The sequence below is a fragment of the Haliaeetus leucocephalus genome, unplaced genomic scaffold (genome assembly GCF_000737465.1).
Source record: "Haliaeetus leucocephalus isolate CR32 unplaced genomic scaffold, Haliaeetus_leucocephalus-4.0 Scaffold473, whole genome shotgun sequence".
NCBI lineage: Eukaryota > Metazoa > Chordata > Aves > Accipitriformes > Accipitridae > Haliaeetus > Haliaeetus leucocephalus.
Genome location: NW_010972909.1, coordinates 7,146,614 through 7,174,349, shown reverse-complemented (window position 1 = coordinate 7,174,349; position 27,736 = coordinate 7,146,614). Strand labels below are relative to the sequence as shown.

The 27,736-nt window shown below is 39.7% G+C and overlaps 1 protein-coding gene across 1 annotated transcript in view; it reads left to right on the top strand.

Moving 5' to 3' along the window:
* PRMT8 (protein arginine methyltransferase 8) overlaps positions 1-16,363 on the top strand; it is a 65,251-nt gene extending 48,888 nt beyond the window's left edge. Inside the window, exons 7-10 of the mRNA XM_010575409.1 lie at positions 245-360; positions 7,218-7,368; positions 12,794-12,915; positions 14,743-16,363. Of these exons, the coding sequence (XP_010573711.1) occupies positions 245-360; positions 7,218-7,368; positions 12,794-12,915; positions 14,743-14,826 (473 nt within the window). The 3' untranslated portion in view covers positions 14,827-16,363. The remainder of the gene's footprint in view (positions 1-244; positions 361-7,217; positions 7,369-12,793; positions 12,916-14,742) is intronic.
* The last annotated feature ends 11,373 nt before the right edge of the window (positions 16,364-27,736 follow it).

The window sequence follows — 27,736 nt, the reverse complement described above, 5'->3', positions numbered from 1 at the left end:
GAACACCAAAACCAAGGGCCACTTGTTCAGAGATATACATTGAGGGGTTATTTTGCCACAATTGCATTATCTATAAAAAATAGCAATGATGACATAAACAACTGGGGCAGGGAGCAAAGATCTAAAGAGGAGAGCTGAAAGTTAGGGGATGGTAGAAATTCTTTCAAATGAAAGATGCTTTAAGAAACAAAAAAATATTTTTATTATTACTGCTAATCTTTGACACATCCATTTGCATTGACAGGGTGGGAGAATGTGTACGGCTTTGACATGACCTGTATTAGGGATGTTGCCATGAAGGAGCCTTTGGTGGACATAGTAGATCCAAAGCAAGTGGTGACCAATGCCTGTTTAATAAAGGTTTGGTAATTCCAAATATACCTATAATTATGAATGTTTACACCTAACTGTAGGATTCTTTGGAGACCTGCTGCTTATGTTTTTACTATTCTCTTTGTATGCTTCTAACTAGCCGCAGAAGCCATCATCATAGAATGCTATCACACTAAGAAGGAAAGTTGTGCAGTTTTAAATTAGTCAGTACTAGTATGTTGCACATGCCCAATACTGTTACCTGAGCTAAGCATGAACATTGATACCTTGATCACTTATGGAACACTCAAAAGCAAGCTGCTCCATGTGACTCTGTACTCATCTGGCTACTGCTCACTGGAACTTAAGGCTCTTACAAATTATACATGTGATAATATTGATAAATAGAGACATGGTGTATTTAGATATGAATTTTAATTGCCCTACCTTCTTTTAAATAGAGGTTGGAAATTACTGATGGAATGCTGCTGAGGAGAAGGGGTAAATTAATTCTGTTTGCAGTAAAAAAGACAAGCATCAGTTTCTGAATTGGTCAACTCTGATGAAACAGCTCTAATTTACTCCAAAGCATGAGATCAGAATTGGAACCTAATTTATTTGTATAACTTCTTAGTTCTTAGCCTTATCCAGAATGTTACTGTGCTTTTCCAGCCCCAACATCTGCAGCCAGAGGTTAGCTTGTACCCTGTTCTACATATAAGACAGAATGGTCACTACTCCCTGTTCACAAGACCAGGTTAAGAATCCATAGCCTGCAGAAACACATGAAAGCTCTAAAATTCCTTCCATGTGAAGGAATCCTCCTCATGTGGGACTACTCTCATGAATAAGGCTGTCCACTTCAATAGCAGTGGTAGGATCAGGTCAATGAATCCAAGAGTGTGCTCTTTTATCCCAAAGACTCAGTTCTAATTTTTCCCTTTCACTTTTTGCCAGTAACAAACACAGCATTAAGTATTCCCGTATGCAAAAAGGAAAGACATACCTTTAGTCTGCAGAACCTTTACTGAAAGCAGCAAAAAGGAACAGAAGTAGAAACTTCTGTGTGAGTACTTATGCATGCACAGTCCATCTGCACTGAGCAGAACACAAGATGGTTGTGTCTGAAAAACAGCCTAGGCCAGAGCAATTTAAAATTGCAATACACACAAAATAAACAGCAATTTAGACTGCATAAAATATGTCTAGAGAGTGAGAGATCAGGTGGCAAAATGGATTGGCTTCTTTGGAACAAAAGGTTATCAAAGCCGCATGCCCTTAAATGAAGTGCAAATCTAATGCTTTCTTTAGAAGGTCTTTGAAAGTAATTGGGTTTAAGAAGACAAAAATTTTCAAACTGTTCCTATTCAGGTTTTATATTTAATTCTACATGGCCTAACATCTTTTGTCCATACACCGAATGGTGCTTTACCACGTAATGGCACCTTGGGAGCAAACGACTCTCTTTTCCAGAATCTATCCCTAATCTCACAAGCTGATCACTAAAATCAAGGAAGTTGTCAATGAAAGGTAGGAAAGAGGGAGGCTTTTGTTCAAGCTAGCAATGCGGAAGCAGGAAAAACTGAGGCTGCATTTCTTTTTTTAATTTAATTTACTTTTGCACATGGTTTATTTATATAAAGTGCATTTCTTTGATCCTGACAATATTTGTGAATTCAGAGAATATTAGCCTAAGAAAACATTTGAGAATAAACAAAGCAATAATGTTTAATTATTCAAATGTTTTATTATAGCATTTCAAGATGGCATAGCTTACTCAGATTCACAGAGGCATTTTTCAGGGGTGTATTAAACCCAAAGCCAGCTAACTTATGGTGCCTACCAGATGTGTCTGGGTTCCTGTACATTAGTCAGTAGATGGACTAGTCACTAGATGCATTCCTAACAGAAAAGTCAGAGCCCTGTGCTTCTGCAGTTATTTCAATTCCTGATTTAGATGCTCTGAATTGTTCTGCAAAATCAGCAAAATAAGACAACAATGCCTGCATGCTATGTAACCATGACACTTATCTAGAATGCTGGAGACTTGAGTAAAATTTCCTCATTTGTACTCTTCAGGAATTGGATGTAACCCAAGTCTTGAACCCTTCAGGGAACTCTAGCCACTAAGGCACAGACGCACTGGGGGGTGCTGCATGCAGGGAATACAGCATCTTCTCTGTTGTGGAAGCAATCTCCCTTTGAATGATCTCTTAAATATATTCCAGGGGCATAGGAATTTTCCTGGCAAGTAGGAGTCTTCTGTTTAAATTCCGAACCAAATCAGCCAGGGAGGATAGTGGAACCAAAACATCTTCAAACCACCAGAGTCAATAACTGACCTCAGGAAAAGCGTACAAGTGTCCTTCTGAGGGCGTACTCCTATGAGTAACATTGCCTGAAAAAATGGAAAAGTTTGTTTCAAACTCAGTGAAACAGTTGTGTTTTCTTCTCTGATCCCTTTGCCCATTAGAGAAATACAAATGGGTTTGGGCTGACCCAAACCTTTTTCTCCATGTTAATTTTGATTTGGTGTCAGCACCAGAGACTACCATAACAATAAATCAATTGTTCACACAGCTGTAGAAAAGCCTGCAATGAGAGAGTGGCAAAAACTCACAGCACCAAGCAAGAATGAAGAACATGCCTCATCCAGTTTATAATAAAAAATACTGTTGGACTTTCCTGAATATCTTCCCCTCTCCAGCCACAGAGAAAGAACAAAAAAAAGAAATAAATCTACTTTTGTGCTCCCATTTGTCCCACACTTTCCAGAAACAGTTTAAAGCTCCTGCAGGTCATGCACCACTTTGAGATTTTACAGTTTAATGCTACTTAAAGCACAAACTGCCTTCCCTGCACAAAAAAAATTGTGCAATGTTCTTGTTTATCAGAGAACACAGCATAATAGCAAAAAACCATTGACCTATATACTCAAATATCCAGTTCTTTGAGGAATTTCCACTGTTTTGGAAATATCATGATTCACCTGTACTGCAAAAAGGTACTGTTGCTCAGAGAGATCCATCCACACAGGTGAGGCACTTGTCTGTGAGCTCCGATGAGTCCCATGTTCTTCTCCCACAGTAATCTTCATCCATGAGATTTAGGAGAAGGCGTTCCTCATGAGACTTTTCTCTTGCTCCACTGCATCTTCAGTGAATTCCCTAATCACATTGCTTTCTCCCAGCTTCTCCTAAAGTAAAGCAAGAGGCACCTATGCCACTCATTTTCCATCTTTCTTCAAACACTGCTCTATTTTTCTCATTTTTCTTCTCTACTCTTTTCTTCACATTTCCCTTCCCTTTCCTAAGTGACTTTCCCTGTCACTCTTACCTTTCCAGCAGTTCTCCCCACAGTCTTTCCTTTCACTTTCAGCATCCTCAGATTTAACTCAACCTTCCCCCTCCCCCCCAAAAAAACCCCAACCCAAACAAACAACACAGTAGTAATTTTCAGGCATTTCCTTCTATGCAAACAGGAAAAGATGGCAGAAGAGGGGTCCTGGCAGGAGGCTGAGGTCTCTGTTATCTAGAAGCCATAGCTACACTTGCTTCCCTGTTATTTTATCTAGTAGAAAACCAACACATGCTGCAATATCTAGTCAAAACAATAGCTCAGATACTCCATTCTTCCTTTCACTGCTCCCCCGAATTTAATGTTGTTTCTTCTCTCCCCACATTAATACTGTAGTTCTCTGCACTCTTTAAAAAAAAGAAAACAGAAAAATCATTTTCTTTTGGAAAAGTGAATGTGTTTTGGGGGCTGTTGCATTTATTGCTCTCCTCAGAACTGCATGCATGTGTGCAAGTGACAATATACGTCATTTTCTCAATGCTTGTCAGAAAAGAGGCTTTGGCCCTTTCTCCTTTCCCTAGCAATTAATTTTATTTCTCAGCCTTCAGATCAATCCTTTTCCTGAAACTGGCGATACTGCTTGGACCAATGCCACCTGTCCTCCAGCTTCTACATATATCAGTTACCTGCTATGATTAGTTCTGCCTTCACCATCATATCCTATGTTGGGGTGACCATTTCCCTCTTTGTCCAAACCAAGACAGCTGGTGCAATGAAAGAGAGGAAAGGGGGGGAAACCCCAACTTCAAATCCAAAACCAACCAACCAACCAAACAAACAAAAAAACCCCACCAAAACCAGACATTCACTGAGGTTTGAATCTTCAACTTATCTCCATGTTCACACAATCCTAGCTGAGTAAACTGACTGGCTGGGAAGAGAATCAGAGAAGAGGTGCAGTGGCACTTTAGAAGCAATCTTAATTATGATTTGCATAAGGAAACAGGTCAGGCAGCAAGTCAGCAATTTCCCATCAGCAAACCTGATTCAGGGCTGTTGCTCTCATTAGTTAGGTTGCCTTCAGCTGGGGTGATACCATTCAAACAAGAAATACAAGCAGCTGGCACACCGCAGCTCAACCTCACTTCATCACCCCTGTGATTTCTAAATGATCTTCTATACATCATTTGCTCAGTCCTAAAGCAATTTGTGCCACAGGACAGCCCAAGAACCATTCTTCATGCAGTGAATGGAAAAACGGGACCTCTATCGGTCTCTGCAACAGGGACATGTAGCATGGGATGTCTAACGTTCTTTCATGCAGTGTCAGCCACAGTCTGGACCTCCTTATTTAGCTGATAATTCTGACACTCCGATTGTTGGTCAGCTTAATGCATTTTTTTTTATTTATTGTATGATTAAGAGCTGTGTTTTGATCAGATCCCTGCTTAACTGTATGCCCATTTTGTTGTTTTGAAATCTGAATGAAATCTGATAAATCATGACTTTGCCACTTATTTTATGCAAAGATAGCATTTGTCCCCTGTGCTGTTAGCTGTAATTAACATTCAGTAAGCAGTGACATTTAATATAAGAATATATAGGAGCCAGAGTGCAATTCAAAGAGGTCATCAAAACAGGATCAGGCCAGTTTCAAAACTATATTGATTAATTAAAAAACCCCACATTTTTCTCAAATCTTGCATAGTAAAAAAAAGCATGTTTCTGTCCTGAAAAAAACGACTGCAAAAGTGGCCACCATTTTATCCAGCACATTTGTTCAATATTTCTGAGCTTTTCCCACTAACTTCTCTAATAAATATATTTCCTACTGCTTTTGATTCCACTTTACCCTGCAGAGCCAACACAGCTCAGAGAGAGGGAGCTAGATCCCTTTCATGTGCCTCGTCTTTGGACTTAGTTCACAATTTCCCTACAGTGATAACCATGAAAAAGCCACCAAAAATTACAGAAATCTGCATCTATCACCCACCAGTCCAGTCTAGCATGTCAAAGCAAATTTTGCAGGCTGCTATGGAAGTCTGCCAGGAGACTTCAGAAATTCTTATTCCTAGTATGCCTTTTTCTTTTTATCTTCTTATGAGGGGAAAAAAAAAAGAACAATATTTTAAGGCCATCCCAGCTTTAAATGACCACTTATAAACATAGGTCACTTATAAACACTAGTGACTCAGGGTGCCATTGCAATGTAGTAGAATAATTTTCATTTTCGTTAAGTTATTCTTGAACAATGTTGCTAATTAGACAGGCTTCTTTAAATCGTCTCACCATAAGTTTTTCAAGTCTCAGAAACACATGGTATGTGGTCCCTGCAAAGACCTCGGTAACTGAAATATGGCTGCATGATTTGATGTCTATTTTTGAAGACTTCCCTTAGATTATAGACTGCAATTGCTAAAAGAGCCCTTTCTTGTGCCCTAAAAGAGGCTAAAAGAGCCCTCTAAGGGACATTCTAGACTCTGCTCTCCGTTTTTTCAGTGTAAGGCTGACGTAATGCTGGTGAGGTCAGTGATATGATTCCTGGCTTATGTTGGTAGAGTGGAGGAAATTTGGATTTCTGCCTACAAAGCTTCTATTCCTCTGTATGCATGAGCAGTTTTGTTGTTCATGCTGACTTTCCAAATAATAGAGAGAAAAATATTTTGGGGGTGTCTGGCTCTTGCGAAATACACCCTGACAAGGACAATAAGGACAGTGAAGCCCAATACACTTAGGAGGATATCAGAAAGTGCACTGATAGGAAACATTTCCCATAGCATTAGAATACAATGAATAGTATTTATTTCAGACTTCACATCCTCCTTATCATGACTACAAGTTTTGGAAACAACCCAGATAAAAGCGATGCCTAGCTGGGAAAATTAGATCCACCTAAAAAAACTCAGTTTAAGCCTTGAACAGTGAGATTTAAATATTGATGGAAATAAGTAATCTTGGAGACTACATCATTGCTCCCAAGTACTGCAATCAAGCCGTAGTACGATTTACACAATTGGCTTCTGTCTAGTTCAAGAGTAAGATCCCTGTGCTTACTATCTGGAATTGGTTATCTGACACAGGACTAGAAAGCATTATCAGCAAAAAGCAGGTCCTGCCATGCCTCAGATGTTTTGACTGCTTGACACAGTCAAAGCACATTCCCTTCCAGAGGTGCTCAAACAAATCAGAAGTTTATTTTTATTAAAAACTCAACTGTGCCATCTTTCCTCATGCTGACAGTCCCTACTGATTGAAGGTCTTAGCACTGGGACCTATATCTCCATTTCAACATCCATTGTGCCTATATGTGTCAAAGCACGTTTTTACCTTGATTTCCTCCAGCTCCCACAGCCCCTCCCTACCACTCCCAAGGACACACCCTCTCCTGTGAGTGCCCTCTCTTACCGCACTCTGTCAACTTAGATAACGGGATCATTTGCTGATGATTTGATATATTCAGATGTACCATTGATTTCTTACACTGTTAAAGGGCTGCCAGTTGTCTTGTTGCGGATTATTAAATAAAATGCTTAAGTACATCACTTAACACTTACCTTAGAGTCACAGACATCTGCATGTAAATGTCTTTTTCTTTCTCCTCAAAACAGGAAGTAGATATTTATACAGTGAAGACTGAAGAATTGGCATTTACTTCTGCATTCTGCCTCCAAATTCAGCGTAATGATTACATTCATGCCTTGGTCACCTATTTTAATATTGAATTTACAAAGTGCCACAAGAAGATGGGATTTTCTACAGGTAATCTGTATTTCTTTTAATTTCATTTCTATTGCTATCACTATATCAGTGCTACTGGTCAGGTGGTACAGGAAGGTTTACTGTACCACCGGGTTTGAATTTCAGTGATAACAATTGTCACTTTGGAGGAGGTGAGCAAGATGGGGAAAGGACAACTGCTTGTAGGAATTCTGCAAAAAACAGAGGCAGGATTTCACAATGGCTACCAAGCTTAAAGCTCACTGGGAATTATGACCCAGGAGTCTATTCCCATCACCAGTTAGATCTAAATCCTGTGTCGAGTTTCTCAGATTAGACAGGCAATTGTTGGCTGAGTGAGAGATAGCAGCTCTGCATCCTAGTTTCCCCCAGATCTGAAACTCAACAAAAGCTCTTGATTGTCTCAGAGTCTAAAACAAAACCATTGGGTTTTTTTCCAAGATATAACCACACACATACTGCTTATGTAAATTGGCTCTAATACCCAAAAGTAAAACTCTAACTTACCTCGGTGAGCAGATATTTAAAGGAATAACTCCATTCCTGTAAGGCATCATTTACCAGAGTGAATAAACCAGCCAGTGTTGCAAGAAATATAAAAACTTCATGACTGCTTTAATGACAAGAACAACAAATTACACTTGGTGCTGGTTAAAGTTAGCACCATTACATAACTCAAACAGGTGTAAATGGGACCTGATGTAAGTTAAATACGATTAGAAATCTCTTTTTTTTCTCCCTTCACAGGAGCTCTCAACCCTTTACATGAGATTCAAATCTCAAAGTACTTTGTTAGATTACTTATTTATTTTATATATATTTATATATATAGAAGTATAACCATATGGATGATGCTATTTGGTACCTCATATTCTTATGTATTTCAGTAACCGTCTTTCCCTGGTCATTCTATAAATGTGTTATACTATAGTATTTTCCACACCATGATAGGCATCAGTATGTGCTGGGAAACAAAGTGTAACTAGGGAGACATGAACAATCTGTGGGGCACTGCAGTGGTATCCTGAAGTGGTAATATTTCTGAGTTCGTGCTGAACAAAATTATCTACGGTGGAAAACTTTAGGTTTTAGGCATTTGTTTTTTCCACAGAAGGCTGATTTTTTCAGCAGAAGGCAGCCCATTAATCTTTTCTAAAAGGTAAAATAGTCAAACCTCCAGTTCTCTGTAAAAAATAGCTTTGAATGAAGGGTGTAGTTACTGTGTTGTGATGTTAACTGAAACCTACCTTAGTAAAAGAGGTCTACTTATATTGCCAGAACTACCTGAAAGGTCTTTTATATCATTGAGAATGTGGCTTCATCTGCAAAGGAATAATGGAATGTGTTTCTGTTTTATGTGTGCATATGAACATACATGTTTTAAGAAATATCTGTTGAATAGACTAGGATATTTGATTAATGTTTTCCAGTCAAATGTGTCCCATCAGCAAATCTGACCCTCAAACCCAGCCATTCTTGGCTTGACTCTCAGACATCCCAGTGAATAGATATCAAAAGTGGCAAGGAAAAGGACCCATTATGTTATTGCAAGGAGTTGCTTGTCTGCAGAGTACTTGGACTTGCTCCAGTATCAGTATAGAAAAAGGTGGCTGGGGTAAGGACTTTCTTGCCTCTTCTTGCCTCTTGGGTGCATGGAATAAAGAGGGCTCACTCAGGCACTTAGAGAGAAAATGTTCTGCAAGACCACCACAGGTGGGCTCAGCATCCCTTAGCACAAAGGAGTGTGAGAACCTGAGGAAGGAGAAAGATTAAATAGTATTAGGGAAAAGAGGCTACATTTGGACAAAAGCCTAGGGCAAATACCAGGTATGCCAAACTTTCTTACAGAGATGTTTTTGCAGACCCATCTCAACTAGCAAATGTATGTGCAAGGTATTTTGTGCCTACCTGTCATAAAAAAGAGGGGAAGGGAGTCACAATCTCCAATATTTCTGAACCTCTATCAAGAATGGGGTTCATCAGCAGTGCCTGAAAACCTAGCTTCTCTAAACTATCTGTAGCTTCCACAGGCTGCTACTTCAGAGGTTCTGAATACTTAGTCATACACTCCCATTCTAGGATCCTTTCAGCTTTGATGACTTGCTCTTTCTCATTAGTCTTTCTGCAACTAGATCTCTCTTAGCTGCTTGTGGCTGAGCCTCCTTGGAAGCTTGCTTGGAGAGGTTTCCTATGTCTCCAAATTCTGTCTCCTGTCTCTTGGCAAATGCTACCTTTCTCCTATTGAATGCTTTTCTTTGCTTTATTGCCAATTCTTACTTCAGTAGCTAACTTCTCCAGCTGGCTGTATGGCCCACCAAATAAAAAAGGCTGGATGTCATACATGCAAAGGAGGAAGAGCTGCTAGCCAGATATCCATGCAAAATGAAATTCTTAAGAGTTTTCAAGTCCATGCTCAAGTTCTTTGTATGTTTTTGACAAGAGCTTCTTCTACAGCCAAAGGTCACTCTGACCTTCTTTGATGCAAATGAGGCTACAGCCGTATCACCAAGTATAGCAGATCTAGGGACCACTCTAAAGCCTGGGGGAACCAATTGGTTGTGACTCCTTTGCACAGTACTTGGTCCAGGGTTTCCTCTGGGTCCCATGTTGTGCCTCTCTAATTGCACTAAGACGAGGACTATTTATGTGGAGACATTAATTGTTATTCAAAGTATCTAAAATAATGGGAGATGTGCCTTGCAGCCATTGGAGAAAAAGGTTTTTTATACCATGAAACTGATAGTATGTGAGTTGTGCCTCAAGGAATGCCATCAGCACTACAGAACCTTAAACAAGTCCACAGGACCAGACAGGAGGCATCCAAGTATGCTGAGGGTGCTGATCAATGTCATCATAAGGCTACTCTCTAACATCTTTAAAAGGTCATGGTGATAGGGGAAGGTTCTTGATGATTAGGAAAAGGCAGCTATCACACCCATCTTCAAGAAATGCAATAAGCGGGATCCATGGAACTACAGGCCAGTCAACCTCACCTCAGTTCCTGGGAAGGTTATGACACAAATCCACTTGGAAACTTTTCCAGCTGTATGAAGGACAAGAAAGTGATTGAGAACAGCTAGCATGGCTTTACCAAAGCCAATTATACCTGACTGCCTTCTAGAAAACTAGCTGTGTGGATGAGGGAAGATCAGTGGCTGTTGTATAACCCGACTTTAGCAACGCCTTTTATACAGCCTTGCATAGCATCCTTACAGCTGTATTGGTGGGATACAGACTGGATAAATGAACAATAACATGAGTGAAAAACTGGCTCAAAAATGGCTCAATCAGCAAAATCAAACCAGAAGCCAGTTATTAGTAGCATCCTACAGATGGCCAACAGTGAGGTCAGTATTGTTCCACATCTTTATTAATGAGCTGGATGGTGGGATAGAGTGTACTCTCAGCAAATTTGTTGATGATCCCAAACTGGGAGGAGCATAGACTGGAGAGAAAGGGCTGCTATTTAGAGAGACTTACACAGGTTCAAAATGGGCTGATGAGAACCCTATGAAGTTCAGCAAAGCCAAATGCGAAGTCATGCAGCTGGGACCAAACAACTCCATGCTATTGGTTGGGCCAACTGGATAGAAATCAGCTTTGTTGGAAAAGACTCTTGGATTCTGGTGAGCAACAAACTGAACATGGGTTAGAAGTATGCTTTTGCAGCAAATCTGGCCAATCATCCTGACTTCTATTAGCATTAGTGTAGACAGGAGGTTGAGGGAAGTGGTTCTCTGCCTCTATTCAGCATATCATGTTAAGATAGGTGCGGAACAAGTTGCTTCATAAAAAGGTCATTTGGCCTTCTGTCACTGAAGGAGTAGACACCGCTGTCTAGAAGACTGGTCTGGATTCTCAGCTAGTGTCTGTTGGGAAAGCTCTACTGAATTGAGTAAAATATCCAAGTTTGTAGGACATGAGGACGTGCCACTTCACTGAATATGTCATTTTTTTAATTATGAAGAAAATATGTGTGTGATTTGGAGTGGACTTGAAGACCTGTGCCTACATTCCACACACACACTCTGTTCATGGAGCACAAGTTTCCAGATATGTCAGGCTTTGCTAAGGAGAAGATAGCTCTGCATAAAGGCATGTGCACATGTACACGTGTGTACAAGACAGCAGTTATGATTTAAAATATAAGTTCAGTTTAGTTTTGGTCTAACATGTTTTCAGTTAGAAATTCTACAGAGGCATGTCCAAATGGAAAACAGATTCTGGATCTGAACTCCTGCAAGAAGGTCTCTCCATTTAGCAATTGAGATTAACAGTCATTAAAACTGTCTAGACACATAGGCAGAAATTATCTGGTAAAACACTTCTCCTTTGGAAGATATCAGTTTGCCAAAACAGTTTCTGACAAAAGTTTATTTATATCAGTCTTCTGATTCTAGAATTTTGGAAAAAAAGAACTGTTAAAAGTTCCTGTCCTGACAGTTTTAAAAAAGAGCTTCATTATTTTCCCAGTTACAAACAATTTCTAAAGCCAAATATTTTTTTGAAACATTGATGTTGAAATGAAATTAAATCATTGTTTTATTAAACAGTGTTAAGATATAATTAGCGTGATTTGATACAGTGGGCCCATGTCCACATCAAAAAAGTGAGTGGGGAAACAAACAGAAGAAAAATAAATGTATCAGAGGCTTTTTTGGCAGATCAGGAAGTCTCTGAACTTGTGCAGCTATTCTTAGGTTCCTAGATGCTCTTAACTGCAAGAATGTCAGGAACAAGAAATAATGCAACTTCATTAGGTACTGCTCAAAGATTTGACTTTAAATCAGAAAAAAAAACCAAATAAGTAAAATAAAAATCTGAAATAGCAGAAGGATCATCAAAGCGATTCTGCTAAGCAAGACTAGAAACTAATTTAGACCAGTATCCATCTCTGGCAAATTGCCCATAGCATATGCCTTTTAAAAATCCAAAACCAGGTCAAGGTGCAAGTGACCTTTTCCCAGCTGTATCCTCCTGGAAACTATAAAATCTGCTGTTCTGGGATCATGAGTCAAAGGTTTCATCTATATCATTGTGATTAATAGTTTTTGATTAACCTTTCTTTCATAGTTTTGTGTAATTGTTTTTTGAACTAATTTAGACTTCTGACTTTCAAAGCACTTAGTGGTAAAGACTTCCGTAATTTGAGTGTGTGTGGGTTGAAAGAAAAGCATCCAAAAAGTGCCTATCGTGCCCAGTAACCCCCTTTGTGGAATCCTTCTTGCTGGGTGTGATTCATATCTGATATATTCCAGTAAAAATCAGAAGACAACCCACTGACAGTCAATAGAATTGTGTTGTTGTAAAGCATGTTTGCTAATATAGTATATAAGTTAAAGCATTCTATGAGAAGAAAGGCTTTTTTCAATTGTTCCCAAGCCTTAATTTGATTTGTAAGACAAAGATGAAATTTCTATAAATAATACCCATATATATTTTTTAGCACCTGATGCCCCCTATACTCACTGGAAGCAAACTGTCTTCTACTTAGAGGACTATTTAACTGTGAGACGAGGAGAAGAAATCTATGGGACTATATCCATGAAACCAAATGCAAAAAATGTGGTGAGTCAGCATCACTGATTCTAAATCCAATTCTATTGATCACAAACTATAATCAACAGTAAATAAAATGCACAGAAGTAAAACAATGAGCATGCTAAAGGCTCTAAATTCATGTTTATTAGTAAGAGCTCTAGTCACAGCTTCACCAAAGCTGGTGACAGCAATGATAATGCAGTGCTAATGTTACAGAACTCAGCCTGCAAACAAGCTAGCATGGGAAGGAAGAAATGATTCAAGTACATTGCCAAGTCAGCTGCCCTCTGCAATCAGCTTGGCTCACATTTTGTGACACAAGTAGGCAAGGGTCTCTTCATACTGTCACTAAAATCAGTGGTAAAAGATCCCTTCTGCCAACACAAGATGATCAAGAGTAAGTACTTCAGTTCCACTCCTATAGCCAGATTTCCCACTCAGTGCCCAAGAACGCTCCTTTAGGAGATTAACAGATTTCTGCTTAACATCTGTATGAACTCACTCATCAAATGTACTTGGACTCACTAATCAAGTGATAAGGTTGTTTAAAAATAGTGGCTTTCCACAGAAAATACAGATATTTTATTTAAGGCTAAAGCTAAAGCACACTATCATGACTGGTGAAAACATCCTCAATTTCTCTGCTATGGGCAGAATCCCTCACCAAGTATGTCAGTTATTCAGTGCTGCTTTTAACTGTAAGGAGGCTGAGACATGGTCTGGTGGAAAACCCATGCCTGTATAGAAGAGCAAGACATGAGAAGTATGGGCTTCCGGGAAAAACAGTGGCACCATTTTCTGCCAAAAACCTTGAGCAGAATCTCTTCATTTTCTATTAAAACATACAGCCATTAAAACAACCTGGTTATAATCCATCTATGCAGTTATTGTAACTGTTGAAATATTGCATTTGTTGAGTGCAGCAAATCTTAACATTTCATTGCATTCATTTCTTGCATTACTTTTCCTTTTTTGTACCACACACAGATTGGGTATGGTTTTCATAGTAGTGTTGATACAGGGAAAGAAATAAACACAAAATAAATTTGGCATTAAAACAAACACATTCACTCCTGAAGCTACTGCTTGCTGTGGAAGTAGAGGAAAATAGTCTGTTTCCCACCTTTTTGTTGTCCTTGGGGGAATGGAACGTTTTCTTTTGGGCTGAATGTATCCATTTTCTTTTGAGGGAAAAATGAAGAAAATATTTCACATTTGTTTGCACAACTGTAAGCACCTGAATGCAGATTCAGGTGCTAAAATTAATGTGTTCTTGACAGTTATCAAAAGACAGAGAGACCACCTTGGTTCAAAAGGATTTGTTAGTGTTTTGTTCTTCTGAAACATGAAGCCTTTCAAAAGCTTGTAGAGACAGCTTCGTTTTGTAGGGCTATGTAGTGCCTCTTTCCAAAAAACCATGTCATTAGAAGGTGAAGAATGACTGAGGGCTTCTCTACAATGGGAGTTTTACTAGATCGGTTCTGGAATAACTCCTAGTGTGAAAGCCCTTTACCCTAGATTAAGAGTATCTCAATGGGGGATACCCTGAAAAAATTGTTATAGAATACATATGCTAGCACAGCATTTCAGAAGCTTCCTAGTTGTAGCTGGGACACTAAATCAGCCTTAAGAAGAATACACAAATATGCCCTAGACTTCAATTGTATGGTGAATGCTATTACACATCCTGTATCCCACTTTTTGGGTGTTAACAACATTTGAAAACAAAAGAAGCTGGAAACCACAGTAGGTATCTCTTGAATCTGCAGGTCTGTTCGACCTGAGCAACGATAACTGAATTCACACACTAAACTTTTGGTCCTACTTACATGTTACATTTAAATCTTTTTACAGCGTGACCTGGATTTCACAGTAGACTTGGATTTTAAAGGACAGCTATGTGAAATGTCAGTATCTAATGACTACAAAATGCGCTAGCAAGAAGCCTTTCAGAGAGATGAAAAGGAGAATTTTATCAAGTCCTGAACTGCTGAACTTCAAGCTAGGAACAACTGTTCACAAGATTATTATATTAAATACTAGAATGTTTACTCTGATGGAAAGTGGTAACCTGATCTTTCTTGCTGATAGTACAGGGGGCTGGGATCCCACTGTGAATGTACAGTATACAGAACTGTAGCTTTTGTCAAACATATAGGAAAAATAAGCAACAGTCTTGAGTGTTCTGGTTAACTTTAGGATGGCAGAAGATGCATATACAAATTGTACTACTTACTGTGAATTTCTGGTTCTTCCAAGCTTTGCATGTTAAAGATGATTAGGGCAGTTTTCTCACTATGAAAGACCACTACAGCACATTACTGTGATAGTATTACTGGACTTATATTCAATATAAATGAATATATATAGTGTACATGAGAAAAAAAGTCATTTCATAATAGGAATTTGTTTTGTGATTATTTAATTCTCATTACGCAGTTATGGCAAGATAATGATGTTACCTCTGGCACTACTCTAGGCAGTGATACATTCCATTAACTGTCCAAAGTTATAGCTTTGGTAAATATTCCATGCAAAGTGTAGATAAGAGCTGGGCATTTACAGAAAGTTCAACAACTATCTTTTTGAATGTCCTCTGGAAAATGTGGACTACTAGTTTTAAAATTCACCTTCATGACTGGATGTCTGTCAGAGCTTTAAAAAACATTAGCTTTTTATCCTTGAAAATATTCTGTGGTGAGTTTTTATAGCTGGATTTTGCATGAGACCTTCTGAAATCAGACACCTAGTATTTAAACGTGACGAATGCAAAATCTCTGAAATGGTGGGTAATTCATGTTTCTTGGCCATGCCTATTTCAGTTCTTTGCAAGATTCTTAATACAAAATAATTTTCAAAAAAATAGGAATTAGTGTTTCCTTTTGGTGATGTTTTAGATAAGTTTTAAATTGCAAATACTATTCTCAAGAGTGCCGTGACTTGCAGGAACAAGCTAATGTCTTTAAAAAAATGTCTATGGCTTCTGATACCACTAAGATGTCTGTAGCTTCCCCAACCCCTTACACCCTTTGTTTTTCTTGCAATATCTCCTGCTTATAGTTAAAATATTAACTGCTTATAATTCTTCATACATATGTATCAAGTCTTTTTACTATATGAATGTTGACCATTTAATCACATGTAATTTGTCAAAAACTGCATCATCAGTCCATTCTACCCATTTTCCCATCTGTCTGGCATTAGGCACTAAATCATGTTCCATCATGTATTGGATGAGATTGACTAGGTTTTTTGCCTAAAAATCTTTTTAATCACCTGCAAATAAAGCATACTTGAAGATGTATTTTGCCAGTATTTGTCAACTTTTCACTTTTTAGAAACTTATTTCTATTGGTTTTCCCTTCACAAAAACTGTACAGTGCCTCCATTTTCTTATGGTCTAAAGATTATGGTCTAGGGATTGTATCACATGGTATCTATGTAGAATGAAATTAAACTGTAATTCAGCAGTAAAAGATACTGTTTGCAGTGTAATTCATCACTGTTGTTTTAAAGTACTTTTCTTTCATTTTCTTGGAATGAGGATGAACAACTTTCCTCACAAAATGACTAGGATTTTATCTGTGAAATAGTGCTGTCATTTTCAAGGGATCAGTTAATAGCTAGATCGGCTACTCTTTCAGTAATGGCCTGGACCAGAAAAATCTCTAGAAGTCCCCTTCCATTAACACTTCTGTGATTCTAGGACTTTAAGGTAAGGGATTCTACCAGATTTTTTTCTCAGCCCCCTCCATTTAGATACAGATACTCAAACAATGTTTTCATCTTCTCCTTTGCCAGTAACCACTGAGCTGACTGTAACTGAAAAGGAAAGACTCTTGCTTTGTTTGTCTAACTTACACTTTGACAGCACTTCAAACCATCCAATTCTCTTACCCACTGCATGACTCTTTAATATCTTTAATAGTAAAAGAATAATGAAGAAAAAAAAAAACCCCACCTTTTTAAAAAAAGAAAAGACAAATCACAAAAAAAAAGAAAAAAAAGAGAATTCACAAGGGTCTGCCTGCCTTTACTGAGAATGTGTCATTTTTGCCCAACAGAAAGCATTGGACAAGAAGCAGCAAAGAAAATGTGATCAGAACAGCTCATTAACCAGTTTGAGAGGTATTTTAAGCACTGCTGTGTACTGTCCTTTCTGCCTCATCTTTCACCTAACGACTGTGAAACGTAGATCTCTCTTCAACAGTGGCCACCTTGCCTAGAAGTGCCCATTCACTTCAGTGTTGCAAGATTAAGTCCCTGCTGATATTGTTAATGGCACAGTTCTGGGGTGATGACCAGACTTCAGTCACATTCAGCCCTGGGAAACTGGCTTATGCTTTTCTTCACGTCAAAAGCATACCACATATTTCTCCGTCACATAAAGACCTGAGAGTGCCTACTGCAGTGCTGAGTATCTTCAAATCACAGTGATCAAACAGAAAATTTAGGCTTCCAAGGTGTTACCTACCACTAAGGTTTTGAAAGCATCAGTGAGTTCAGATACATAGGATCTGTTTGGTCAGCATTAGTGAAACAGATACACAAAGAGCTTGCAGGCCAGGTGCAACTGGGGGACAGGCTTTCCTCAGCAATCCAACAAGTCTGGGTAACTACCACAGAGTCTGAGCCTAATCTTCTCAAGGCTTGAATAAGAAAGTCTATCATGGACTCCAGGGTTGAACCCAAGCCACTGATCTTCAAAGCTTTGCAGTAAATACTAATGACAAAATGACTGTTGACGTCTGAAACAGACGTATGTTTAAAGATTTTCTTTTCCTTCCCACTGACAGGTAATGGCTTTAAACTGAGGGTAGATTTAGATTAGATACAAGGAAGAAACTCTTCACTGTGAGGGTGGTGAGGCACTGGAACAGGTTGCCCAGAGAAGCTGTGGATGCCCCATCCCTGGAAGTGTTCAAGGCCAGGTTGGATGGGTCTTGGAGCAACCTGGTCTAGTGGAAGGTGTCCCTGCCCATGGCAGGGGGGTTGGAACTAGATGATCCTTAAGGTCCCTTCCAACCCAAACTATTCTGTGATTCTATGATCATGAGTTGAGGGTAGAGCATGAGAAAGAAACTGAAATACAGTATTTAGACAAAAGGCTGTCCCTGATGAGTAACAAATACAGCACTGGAGAAAAGAGAAAGCAGATCACTTCTGCCTTGACTCTAATCTTAAGGCAAAAGTATTAAAACTCTTCTCAGGGATTGTCCTGTCACTTGAAACCCAAAGCGGCATCCCCAAAAGCTAGATAGTGCACAATTCACACTTGCAGTGCTTGTAGGATTAGAGAGGTAGTCCCTAATGTTGAGGGCCACTCTGTGTTCCCAAGGTTCTCTACAGAACAGTATAGTATGACTCTATTCTCACATGCATTTCTTATTCCCAGCACCAACTAGCCCTCGCCAGATGTTATGAAGTTTCACAGGTTTGGTTTGCTTTGGTTGTTGCGGGGCTTGTTCTGGGGATCTGCCTATGCACAGAATTAGGTTTAGAGCCTTTTTACACTACCTTAGGCTTTTAATAGGGGTTGAAATGGTCGAGAATATAGACGAGAATATTACCTGAGACAAAGCTAGTTTGAAGAACCTTCTCAGAGATAATTTCTTACAGGTTTTTGTCTTAAATTTAATATTAGTTCATAAATTAATTTACCACGTACAGATTTGATTGTAAATAATCAAGAGAAACTTCCTTCACTTAGAAGGTAATTTTATAAAGTATACATGGTATTCTATGTATATAATGAAGAATAAATCCCCTCTTTAAGAAGGTAATCTAACAGTAACTCTCCTTTACCTGTAAAATACATCCCACACGTACTACTTACATTAAAAATACATATATATGCTGTCATTTCAAGATCTTGTCAATAGCATTATAAGTAAGTGGCCAAATTCATATGGATTGAACTCAGTGTAATAGAGAACAATCTGCCTGTGTTGTGTAATCAGTAACTTAAACTACTGTGCATACTGGTAAATGTAATGTGTTCTCTGTGAGAAGAATACACCACAAGCTTTTCTTTTTTTTTTTAAAGTGTAAATAACACTTAAGAAAGAACGATTCACTTAACAAAAGCATGTCCCAGTGTCACTGGTATAATAGACAAAACAACACAGTATTATAATTACTTGAAAATTACAAAGCCCCATGAGTGTTACAGAAATGGGACATTAGCTTTTAGAAGGCTGCTGTCACTGGTGAGCATGCTTTGCTTTTGCAGGCAGGAGTAGCAGAAGAGAGGGGTGGGGAGGGTGGTGGAGCAGCAAGGCACCGGAGTGACCCACCTCCTACCAGGCTGTCAGTTCCCTTGTTGAGGGGCTCAGAACTCCTTTCGCAGCTGAGTAGATCACTTTAGCTGCAAGCAATGACTCCTGCTCTATATGGAGAAGATGGGTAAAGGGGGGGTGGGGGGGGTGGGGGAAGAAGGCATTCAAAATGCAAAGGGGACACCAAAAACAGAGTAGCTGGAGTTATTTTGCTATAGAACCTCACAGAAGCTTAGAATAATTTGCAATGGAAAAGACTTCTGGAAGTCTTTAGTCTAACTGCTGCTCAGAGTAGGGCCAACTTCAGAGCTAACTCATGTTGCTCCAGGCCTTGTCCAGACAAGTCCTGAACATTTCTGGGAACAGAGACTCCCCAGCCTCTCTGGGCAGCTGTTCCAGTGCTGTACTAATCTTACAAGGGAACGTTTTATGTTCAACTGGAATTTTTCTTGTTGTAACTTGGGTCTGTTGGCTCTTGTTCTTTTACTATTTGCCCCTGAGAAGAGCCCGGCTCTGTTTTCACTTAGATACTGGAAGATACAGTTACTTCGCACCTTAGTCCCCTCATGGTAGCTCCTCTCTTCCCTACACAAGCCTTGATTGCATCCTACCCTCTCATAGGAATTACACCACCTACCCACCTGTAATCCTTCCCAGCCTTTTTCCTTCTAACAGAGGCTAGGTGTGTATTGCTGCCATTACACACTGCTTAACAAATGTGTCTAAGGGTTTTGCAAAGAATGTAACTCCAAGGGTCACTAATTAAAGAGAACTTCACGTTCTCTTACCACGTTGTGTTGGTGGCGTGGAGAACACATTTTATTAATAATTTTCAGGTAGCGTATGGGGTGTAAATTTATGCCAGTGTGTGCACTTGCTTAGTTTGAACATACCACAAAGCCAGGGGATTTCTTTTTCAATAGGCATTAAGCATTCAGGGACTAGTTCCAACTGGAAAAGTGGGAGGTTTTTAGTCTTTTTTGAAACATTTTCTTTCAACGTTTCTCACAGATCATCTCAGATGTTAATCCCCAAAGCACAGGCAGGTGGGAGGAAGACAAATCTTTTAGATCATATCTAAACTTCCTAAAAATTAGTGTGAATTTACAGCATTTACAAACCTTTTTCAAAAGCAACTAAAGAAACAAAACTGATGTTTCAGATCTGATCTAACAATATGTTTGTTTTCTAATACCCTCACTGTAAGAGAAAAAAACACATTAAATTCATTTTTCATATATTGTTTTAGCGTAAAGAGGATGTGACTCATCAGCTAGAGATTCCCCAGTATATTGGTATTTCTGCACAGTATGTTGACGGAGGTGAGCCAGGGCAGTAGACTGTTCCCTCAAAATAGCTGCTGCTTCTGAGGATAGACACAAAAAGGGTAAAAAAGACATGTGCTATACATAGCTGAGCTGGAGAAAGAGGCAGATCACTGCTCACAGATGACTGCTAAAGCAGAGTACCCGTCCTTTAGACAAAAAATTATTCCAGGGTCCAGATTCTGCTGAAGGGAAAGGAAAAGGGTTTTTAGTATCTCAAAATTGTTACAATCTCTGCTGTTCTCTTTACCTGTCTTTCCAGTCTCTGCAGGTACTGATACAATTTCCCTGACTCCTTTTCCCTTTTCTGAGTATGTTTAATATTTTTCTCATTTTTCAGTAAAAACAAACACTGGAGATAAGTGATGATGCAAACAATATGAAGATAGCATTTTTTGAGAAAGCTTGGAGAGAACTACAGTGTGATTGTGAAACAGAAAGAAAGAGTCTTAGCTTTGAGATGACAACTACAACCAAAAAATCAGTCTTAATTCCTCACAGAACACACAGATTTGGGCTACAGTCCAAGCCATTCCTCTGAATCATCAAACATGTTCTTTTAGAAGCACAGCAGTCAGCAAAATCAAGCCTGAGCTGACCCCTGAATCCTCATGTGGAAAACAGAACATCTTCTTTTGCAGTTCAGTTCTGTGCTTTCGTGTCTAGCCATTTCCATTTCCTCAAATGAACCATCAGCATTTCCAGTTCAACACAGCCCTAGAACCAGAAATGGCCCCCCGTGTTAAGGTCACAACAGAATTTAATCACAAACCATACATGCTCTACCATTTTGATGCAGAAACATGAAACGGCAGTCCAAAAAGGCATACATAACTCATTGTATTAACAGTAACTTGTAAAGCTGATCAGTTAGCAGAAGTACTTTATCATCATAGTGGCATATTTTTCACATTTATTGGCATGACAAATCAATGTCACTAGCTAATGAGACCTGATTAAAGCAAAAGCTATTTACTTCCATAATTGTCTGATTATCCTATAATTGCTATTATCACCACTGACAGAGCATCTCAGAAAAATTAGCTCACTATTTTGCTTGCTTCCCTATGGGTAAGTGTAGGCAGGCAAGCAATGTAAGTGTTGTGAGAAGCTGAAGCAGCAGCATGTGATGGATGGCATTTGTATATCAAGTAGAAAACAACAAAACACAGGATGACAACAAATATTGAGCTATGAATTGAGGATATGGAAGTGGCAGAATTAAAAAACTGCAAGTATCCTTTACCAGTAAAGATGTGGAGATAACTGAGAAAAGAACTTCTGAAAATATTCAGAAGACCAGGTAAACGGGTCTGACACCTCCCATTAACAAATGTAGCTGAGACATTAAAGCATAACTTTTTCTGGGAGAACTTTCCATTTGAGTTCTATTGCTAAATGATACCATTAAGTAGGAGTTCTGTTAAGCAGAGGGACATCTGGTCTCAATCTGGGCAAATGCCTAGACCCTTCCAACCTAATATTCATGGGTCCAAATGCAAAATTCACTTCTGCTTGCCAGAACACTGACACTGTGTTATCTTCTCCCCATCCTTGTTCTTTCAACAGTACTGACACAATATGCCGCTTCTTTTTCTTCATCTCGAGATGTTTCTAGCTTGTACTTCAGTGCTATACAGAAAAGGAAATGCGCTTATAAATCAAAACCAAACCCAAATCAAACTTTTCTTCTAAGCTGTCCTCATCTCTTATTTGCCTCTGTGTCATGTGTTCTTTTTATTATGGTCCACACTCCTGCAATTGCTTGTGGTACTGAGGATAAATCTTGTCAGCCTGGAGATCCTGCTAGGCCCATGGGGCTTTGAAAATTATATAGAGTCAGAATTTCAGGAGCCATAAAGTACTACTGTCATCTACCAATCCCTTGAGAACATCTTGTCCAACCCCACTGCTGACGCAGGACAAGCTGGAGCAAGTTGCCCAGGACCGTTTACAGTTGGGTTTTGAGTATCTCCATGGATGGACACTCCACAACCTCTCTGGGAAAACTATTCCAGTGTTTGACCACCTCCACAGTAAAAAAACCCTGTTTTCTTGAGTTCATGTGAATTTCATGTGTTCACATGAATTTCATGTGTTTCAATTTGTGCCTGTAGCCTCTTGTCCTGTCACTGGGCACTCCTGAGAAGAGTCTGGCTCCCTCCTCTTCATTCCCCACCTCCATCAGGTATTTACACACACTGATGAGATCCCTCTGGAGCTTTCTCTTCTTTAGACCCTCTGGGCCCAGTCATTCAGCCAGTTTTCAAAGCACTTTCCTGTCCAAGTATCTAAGCGGTACTTTGTCACCTCATCAATGAGGATGTTAATGGGAGACAGTGTCAAAAGCCTTACTAAAGTTGAGGTAAACACCATCCATGACTCTCCCCTCACCCACCAAGCTAGCCATCTCACTGTAGGAACTATCAGGTTGGTTAAGCTCAATTCCCCCCTTGTAATTCTATGCTGACTATTCCTGGTCTCCATCTTGTCCTTCATGCGTCTGGAAATGGTTTCCAGGATTAGTTGCTCCATCGCTTTCCCAGGAATTGTGGTAAGGCTTACCGCCCTGTAGTTGTCTGGATCCTCCTTCTTGCCCTTCTGGAAGATAGGACTGACATTTGCTTTCTTGAGAATGTCTTGCACCACAGAGTGCTTTCATAGCACCCTTGGATGCTGTGTTGCAGGTGTTGTAGCAGTCTTAGACTGTTAGGCTTTAATGTTGGTATACAAAGCAGACATGCAGAAAGGTTTGCTTAACTAAGATTATCTGGGTTTTTTTCCATCTGTACCACAGAAATGCTGGTTGTAAGTAAACCTTGGAGGTTTCTAATACAACTTACTGCTCCACACAGAACTTTCTCCAAAGCTGTGTCAAATCACTGTGGCTTTGTGTAAAATCTGTCCTGAATACTTCCAAGGATGGAGATTTTATAAGCTATCAGCAAATCTGATAAAACACATTCCCCTTCACAACAGACCATGCATTGCTTATTTAGCATTATATTTTGAGACCTGCCAGCAGACATTTTTTAATCATTTGATAGCTGTCTGTAATGCTGATTTTGTAAGACTCCAGTTTCTTGACCAATGGCACCCTACAGAAGTCTAAGTATACTACATTTTCACAGCTACATCGCCTCCACAGCAATGACAAAAAGATACTTTAGCCACTGTTCTACACAACCCTAAGAATTGTGTCAATGATGAAAAAAATATTAAACAAAATGTCCACTACTTAACTATCTGTGTTTATGTTCTCCATTTGCCTTGATGTGAGCAGCACTCAACTTCCGTACAGCACACCCTACATGGGGCATGGACATGACAAAAGCAAGAGCTTCAGACATCCTATCTGAGTTCAGTAATTCCTTGCACAACCTTCCCTGGGGCTTTTAATGGCACCAGTGCATTTCAATGTAGAAGGTGCCTTTACAGTGTGGCTACAAATAAAAAAGTCTATAGCATACATGTAGAAAGTTTCACTCTTATCATTTGTCCTTCTCTGCTGACAGACATATCATTTAATGCAAATCAGTTTCTCTGTTAGAATAATACTTAAAGAAGTCCTGTCACTGAGAAGCTGCATTAGTGATTTATGACTTACTTCAAAGGGATGAGCAACAGCCTTATCACAGCTTCATAATACAAAACCATACAATACGGGGTTGCTATGACAGTTGATGAGCCTTCATAGTCTAGATTCAAAGGACCTTGATCAAAACTGTCTTGTAGTGCGGTCCAACATAGTTCAGTCATTTGGACCTGTAACGACTGGGAGCAAGGCAATGCAGAAACGGAACAGCGCACTCACACCTACAGGGGAACCGCACCGAGCTTTGCAGCCGAGTGCTGTCTCTCTGAGCTATGCAATGGTAGTCCTGAGGCTTTTCAGCCCCTAACAGAGGTATCCAAACTGGTGGTTGGCTGCAGCAATACTGAGCTCAGCACTGGCCCCCCAAGCCACCCAAGAAGCATGGTAAATCAGTTCACATCCAGTTCTATTTATCTGTATCTAATTATGAAGTTACAAACAGATGAGATGATTAAACACCTTGCTGCTACTGAAAATGGGCTGCCCACCCCTCTAGACTTCTTTTCTCACAACTGTGATCTTAGCTGCATTTTTCCACCCATATCCTCCCACTAGCTCCCGTATTTGTCAGATTTTGCTGGGCTAGTTCAGTTCACTAATGCAGTGGAGAACTCTGTCTTCTTTTTTTTTTTTTCCTTCTCCTTGAGATTCTGCCAAGACAGTAACATAAACTGGTTTATTGCAGAGTTCTAATGACTTACTTATAAAAGGTAAAATGGAGGAGTAATGACTGGCAGGGACAGCAAGTTGCAAACCCACCCTGTACTCTCCTACTCTCCCCCCTTGAAAAACACAGCACCTGAGCTTTAATAACAGCTATACAGATACAGCAATATCCACATTCCCGATTCATATACTTGATTTGCTCTGCAAAGGCGAGATTTAAGCTTAGTGATGCAGGAGCACTGAATCCTGCAAATAGGCAGACTGTGATTTTTCCAAAGCTGATAATGTTCACTTTGCAACGTGGTCATTGAGAAGACAGCAAGAAAAGGTGAAGCTGGATACAGTGGCAAAAGACCTGGAAAAGACCTCTATTATGTATGCTCAGAGCAAAATACAAATCTCGCAACACATGAGATAAAGATGGCACAAGATAAAATGTGGAAACACAGGACACACAACACAGTATGTCACAGAGGGATGATAGCTGTGGCTGCTGCTGTTCCTTTTTGCAAGTCCAGCCAAAACTCAAGCTGAGTACAAATTGCAAAGGTGCAGATACACATGCAACACTAATGTCACCAGCCACACAGACAACACAGAGAGCAGTGTCATCACTGCTCATCACCCACATACACAGAAACGGCAGCTCAAGTAATATGAGTACTTGAGTAATACTCAGAGCCACATAATATTCTATTTGAATGTCTCAGTTCCACTGGCTTCCCTACTCCCTTCCTGTTCAGGCTATGAAAATCAGTCACTTCCAGTGAGAAAGCCTCTCTGAATCTGGGTTCTTCTGGGAATGGGAAAAGACTTGCCATGATTGTTGTGCTCAGGAGGAGCATGTTGCAGAAAAGGCGTCAGAAGGAGAGTGATGATAACTGCAGAGGCTAAACACAGTTTTCCAGTACAGCTGAACTTGTTTGAAATACTTTCCTCTTCAGTGCTTGAAAGGAAAGAAGCAATGCTTACCTGACTAACCAGATGACCTTTAACTTCCAGTACATTTGGAAGGAATCAGTGTCACTAGATACAATATTTCAGGATAGTTGGTATGTACTTCCCCATATTAACTCAGTAGTAAAGTAACAGGTATGAACTTTTATTCCTGCACTGTAAACTTAACCTACAGATTTTTTTTCCTTGAGATGTCTGTTTCCATCATACAAAAATCAGGTGTCTTTTAGCAGTATCATATTAAAAGAACTTTAGTTGTCTGAGGTATAAACAGGTCAAAGTACCCATCTTTCTGTTTTTTTCAGGAGTGTATGTGAGTGCTATTGCAATTCCTGTCATTTCAATAATCAAAAAGACCCATTATTTCAACAGCTGTGGATGAATTCAGGAAGTTGCTACTGATGAGCTTTATGGGCATGTTTCTGCTTTCTAAAACAAGCTTCCACTTGTGCAGATGGTGAAGCGGATTTATTCAATAATGATCTCACATGGTAGAAAATTCTGCCAATATACAGAAGTTGCAAACAAAAACAGTCTGAAGTTGGGGAATTTTACCTGAGTTAATTTACTACCAACCAACATAAATCTTTTATCCCTGATCCAGGTACTGGGGAAAGAAAAAGAATGCAAACAATTAAACAAACATAGCAATGTACTTTTTTTTCCTCTCCTCTGCCCCTGAGTCTCAGCTTCCTTTATTTTCACTGTGAGGTACACACTCTGTCAGGATTCATCCAGTGAGGCAAGAGGCAGCACGGGAGCTGAGGCAGTGCCCATAACGCTTTCTGCCAGCCCAACTATGTGGCTTCTGCCACTCAGTGCCCAATGCTTCCAGTTGTCTTGGGCATAGGGATTCCAGTTGTCCTCCTCTTTAGTTGTCCCTGCTCCAGCGTGGGGAATGACCACTGGCTGCAGTTCTCTCAGGAGCAAATTTTTCTCCAGTGTGGTCTGTTCATCACACATTCCTTGTGTGTGGAGTGTCCCCCACCTTAACAGCTGTAGATTACTCCTTAAATATGTTATGTGGGGAGGTGCTGCACACTTCTCTGGGTAAAGTTATAGTGTGCAACGGTTTTTTTTCTACTGTTGCTTGGCTTGCATCTGGGCAAGCTGGAACCAGTTTTGACTGGCATGCAGCAGTTCCTATCTGTCTCCCCCATGCAGCCCACTGCTACTTACAGGCTGTAACATATGCCCATTCCAAAGGCCTAGGAGCACCGCGTTATACCCAGGCAAATGGGCTTTGTAGTGTGTGTGATACCCAAAGATCTGCCAGTATTGGGTACCTGACCAGGCTGAGAAAATTTATTTCTCCCACTTTCTCCTACCAGCTGTCATCCTCTCAAAGAGTTTACACAGGTGGACACTTCTTGTGAGCTGATTCACTGCATATGGGGTGGCATCAGAAGAAACATTAGTGAGTCAAGGAGTTACATCAGTGAACTTGAGAGAAGGACGAAGCCTGCTGAGTGCAAGAAGCAATTTTTCAGCAGAATTTCTCATTCACTATTGTTGGTACTTTTCACTCTAGTAAGGGAAATTTTCAAGGGTAATATACATCCCTAAAAGAAGATACTATGGTCACCAAACTTACACCAGCTCTGAATTTTGTCCAAAGACTATTAGGAAGAGTCTGACAGAAGAAACAAAACAACATTCTGTAGCTAAAATGTTCTGTAGCATTGCAGATACTTGTATTCAAAGATTTCAGTCACTTCTAAATGAAGATGTTTTTGTGCCCTCAGACCATAATAGGAAGAGGTGAAATACACTTCTGCTTGGTGCCTACTGCCTTTTGATTCATTTCTCTTTCAGTACAAAAACATCACCCACATTTCCAAAAATCTTATGAAATCCCAAAGAGAACACTTCACCCAGAGTCCAGTTTCATGATCTTGGTTTATCTTTACCAAAAAGCTGTTGGTTTTGTTTTTTTTTTTTTGGAGGGGGGAAGCTGTGAGCAAGCTAAAGCTAATTCAAAATGGGGGGGGGGGGGGGGGCGCCGACTCTTGTTAGCACGGGGTTTT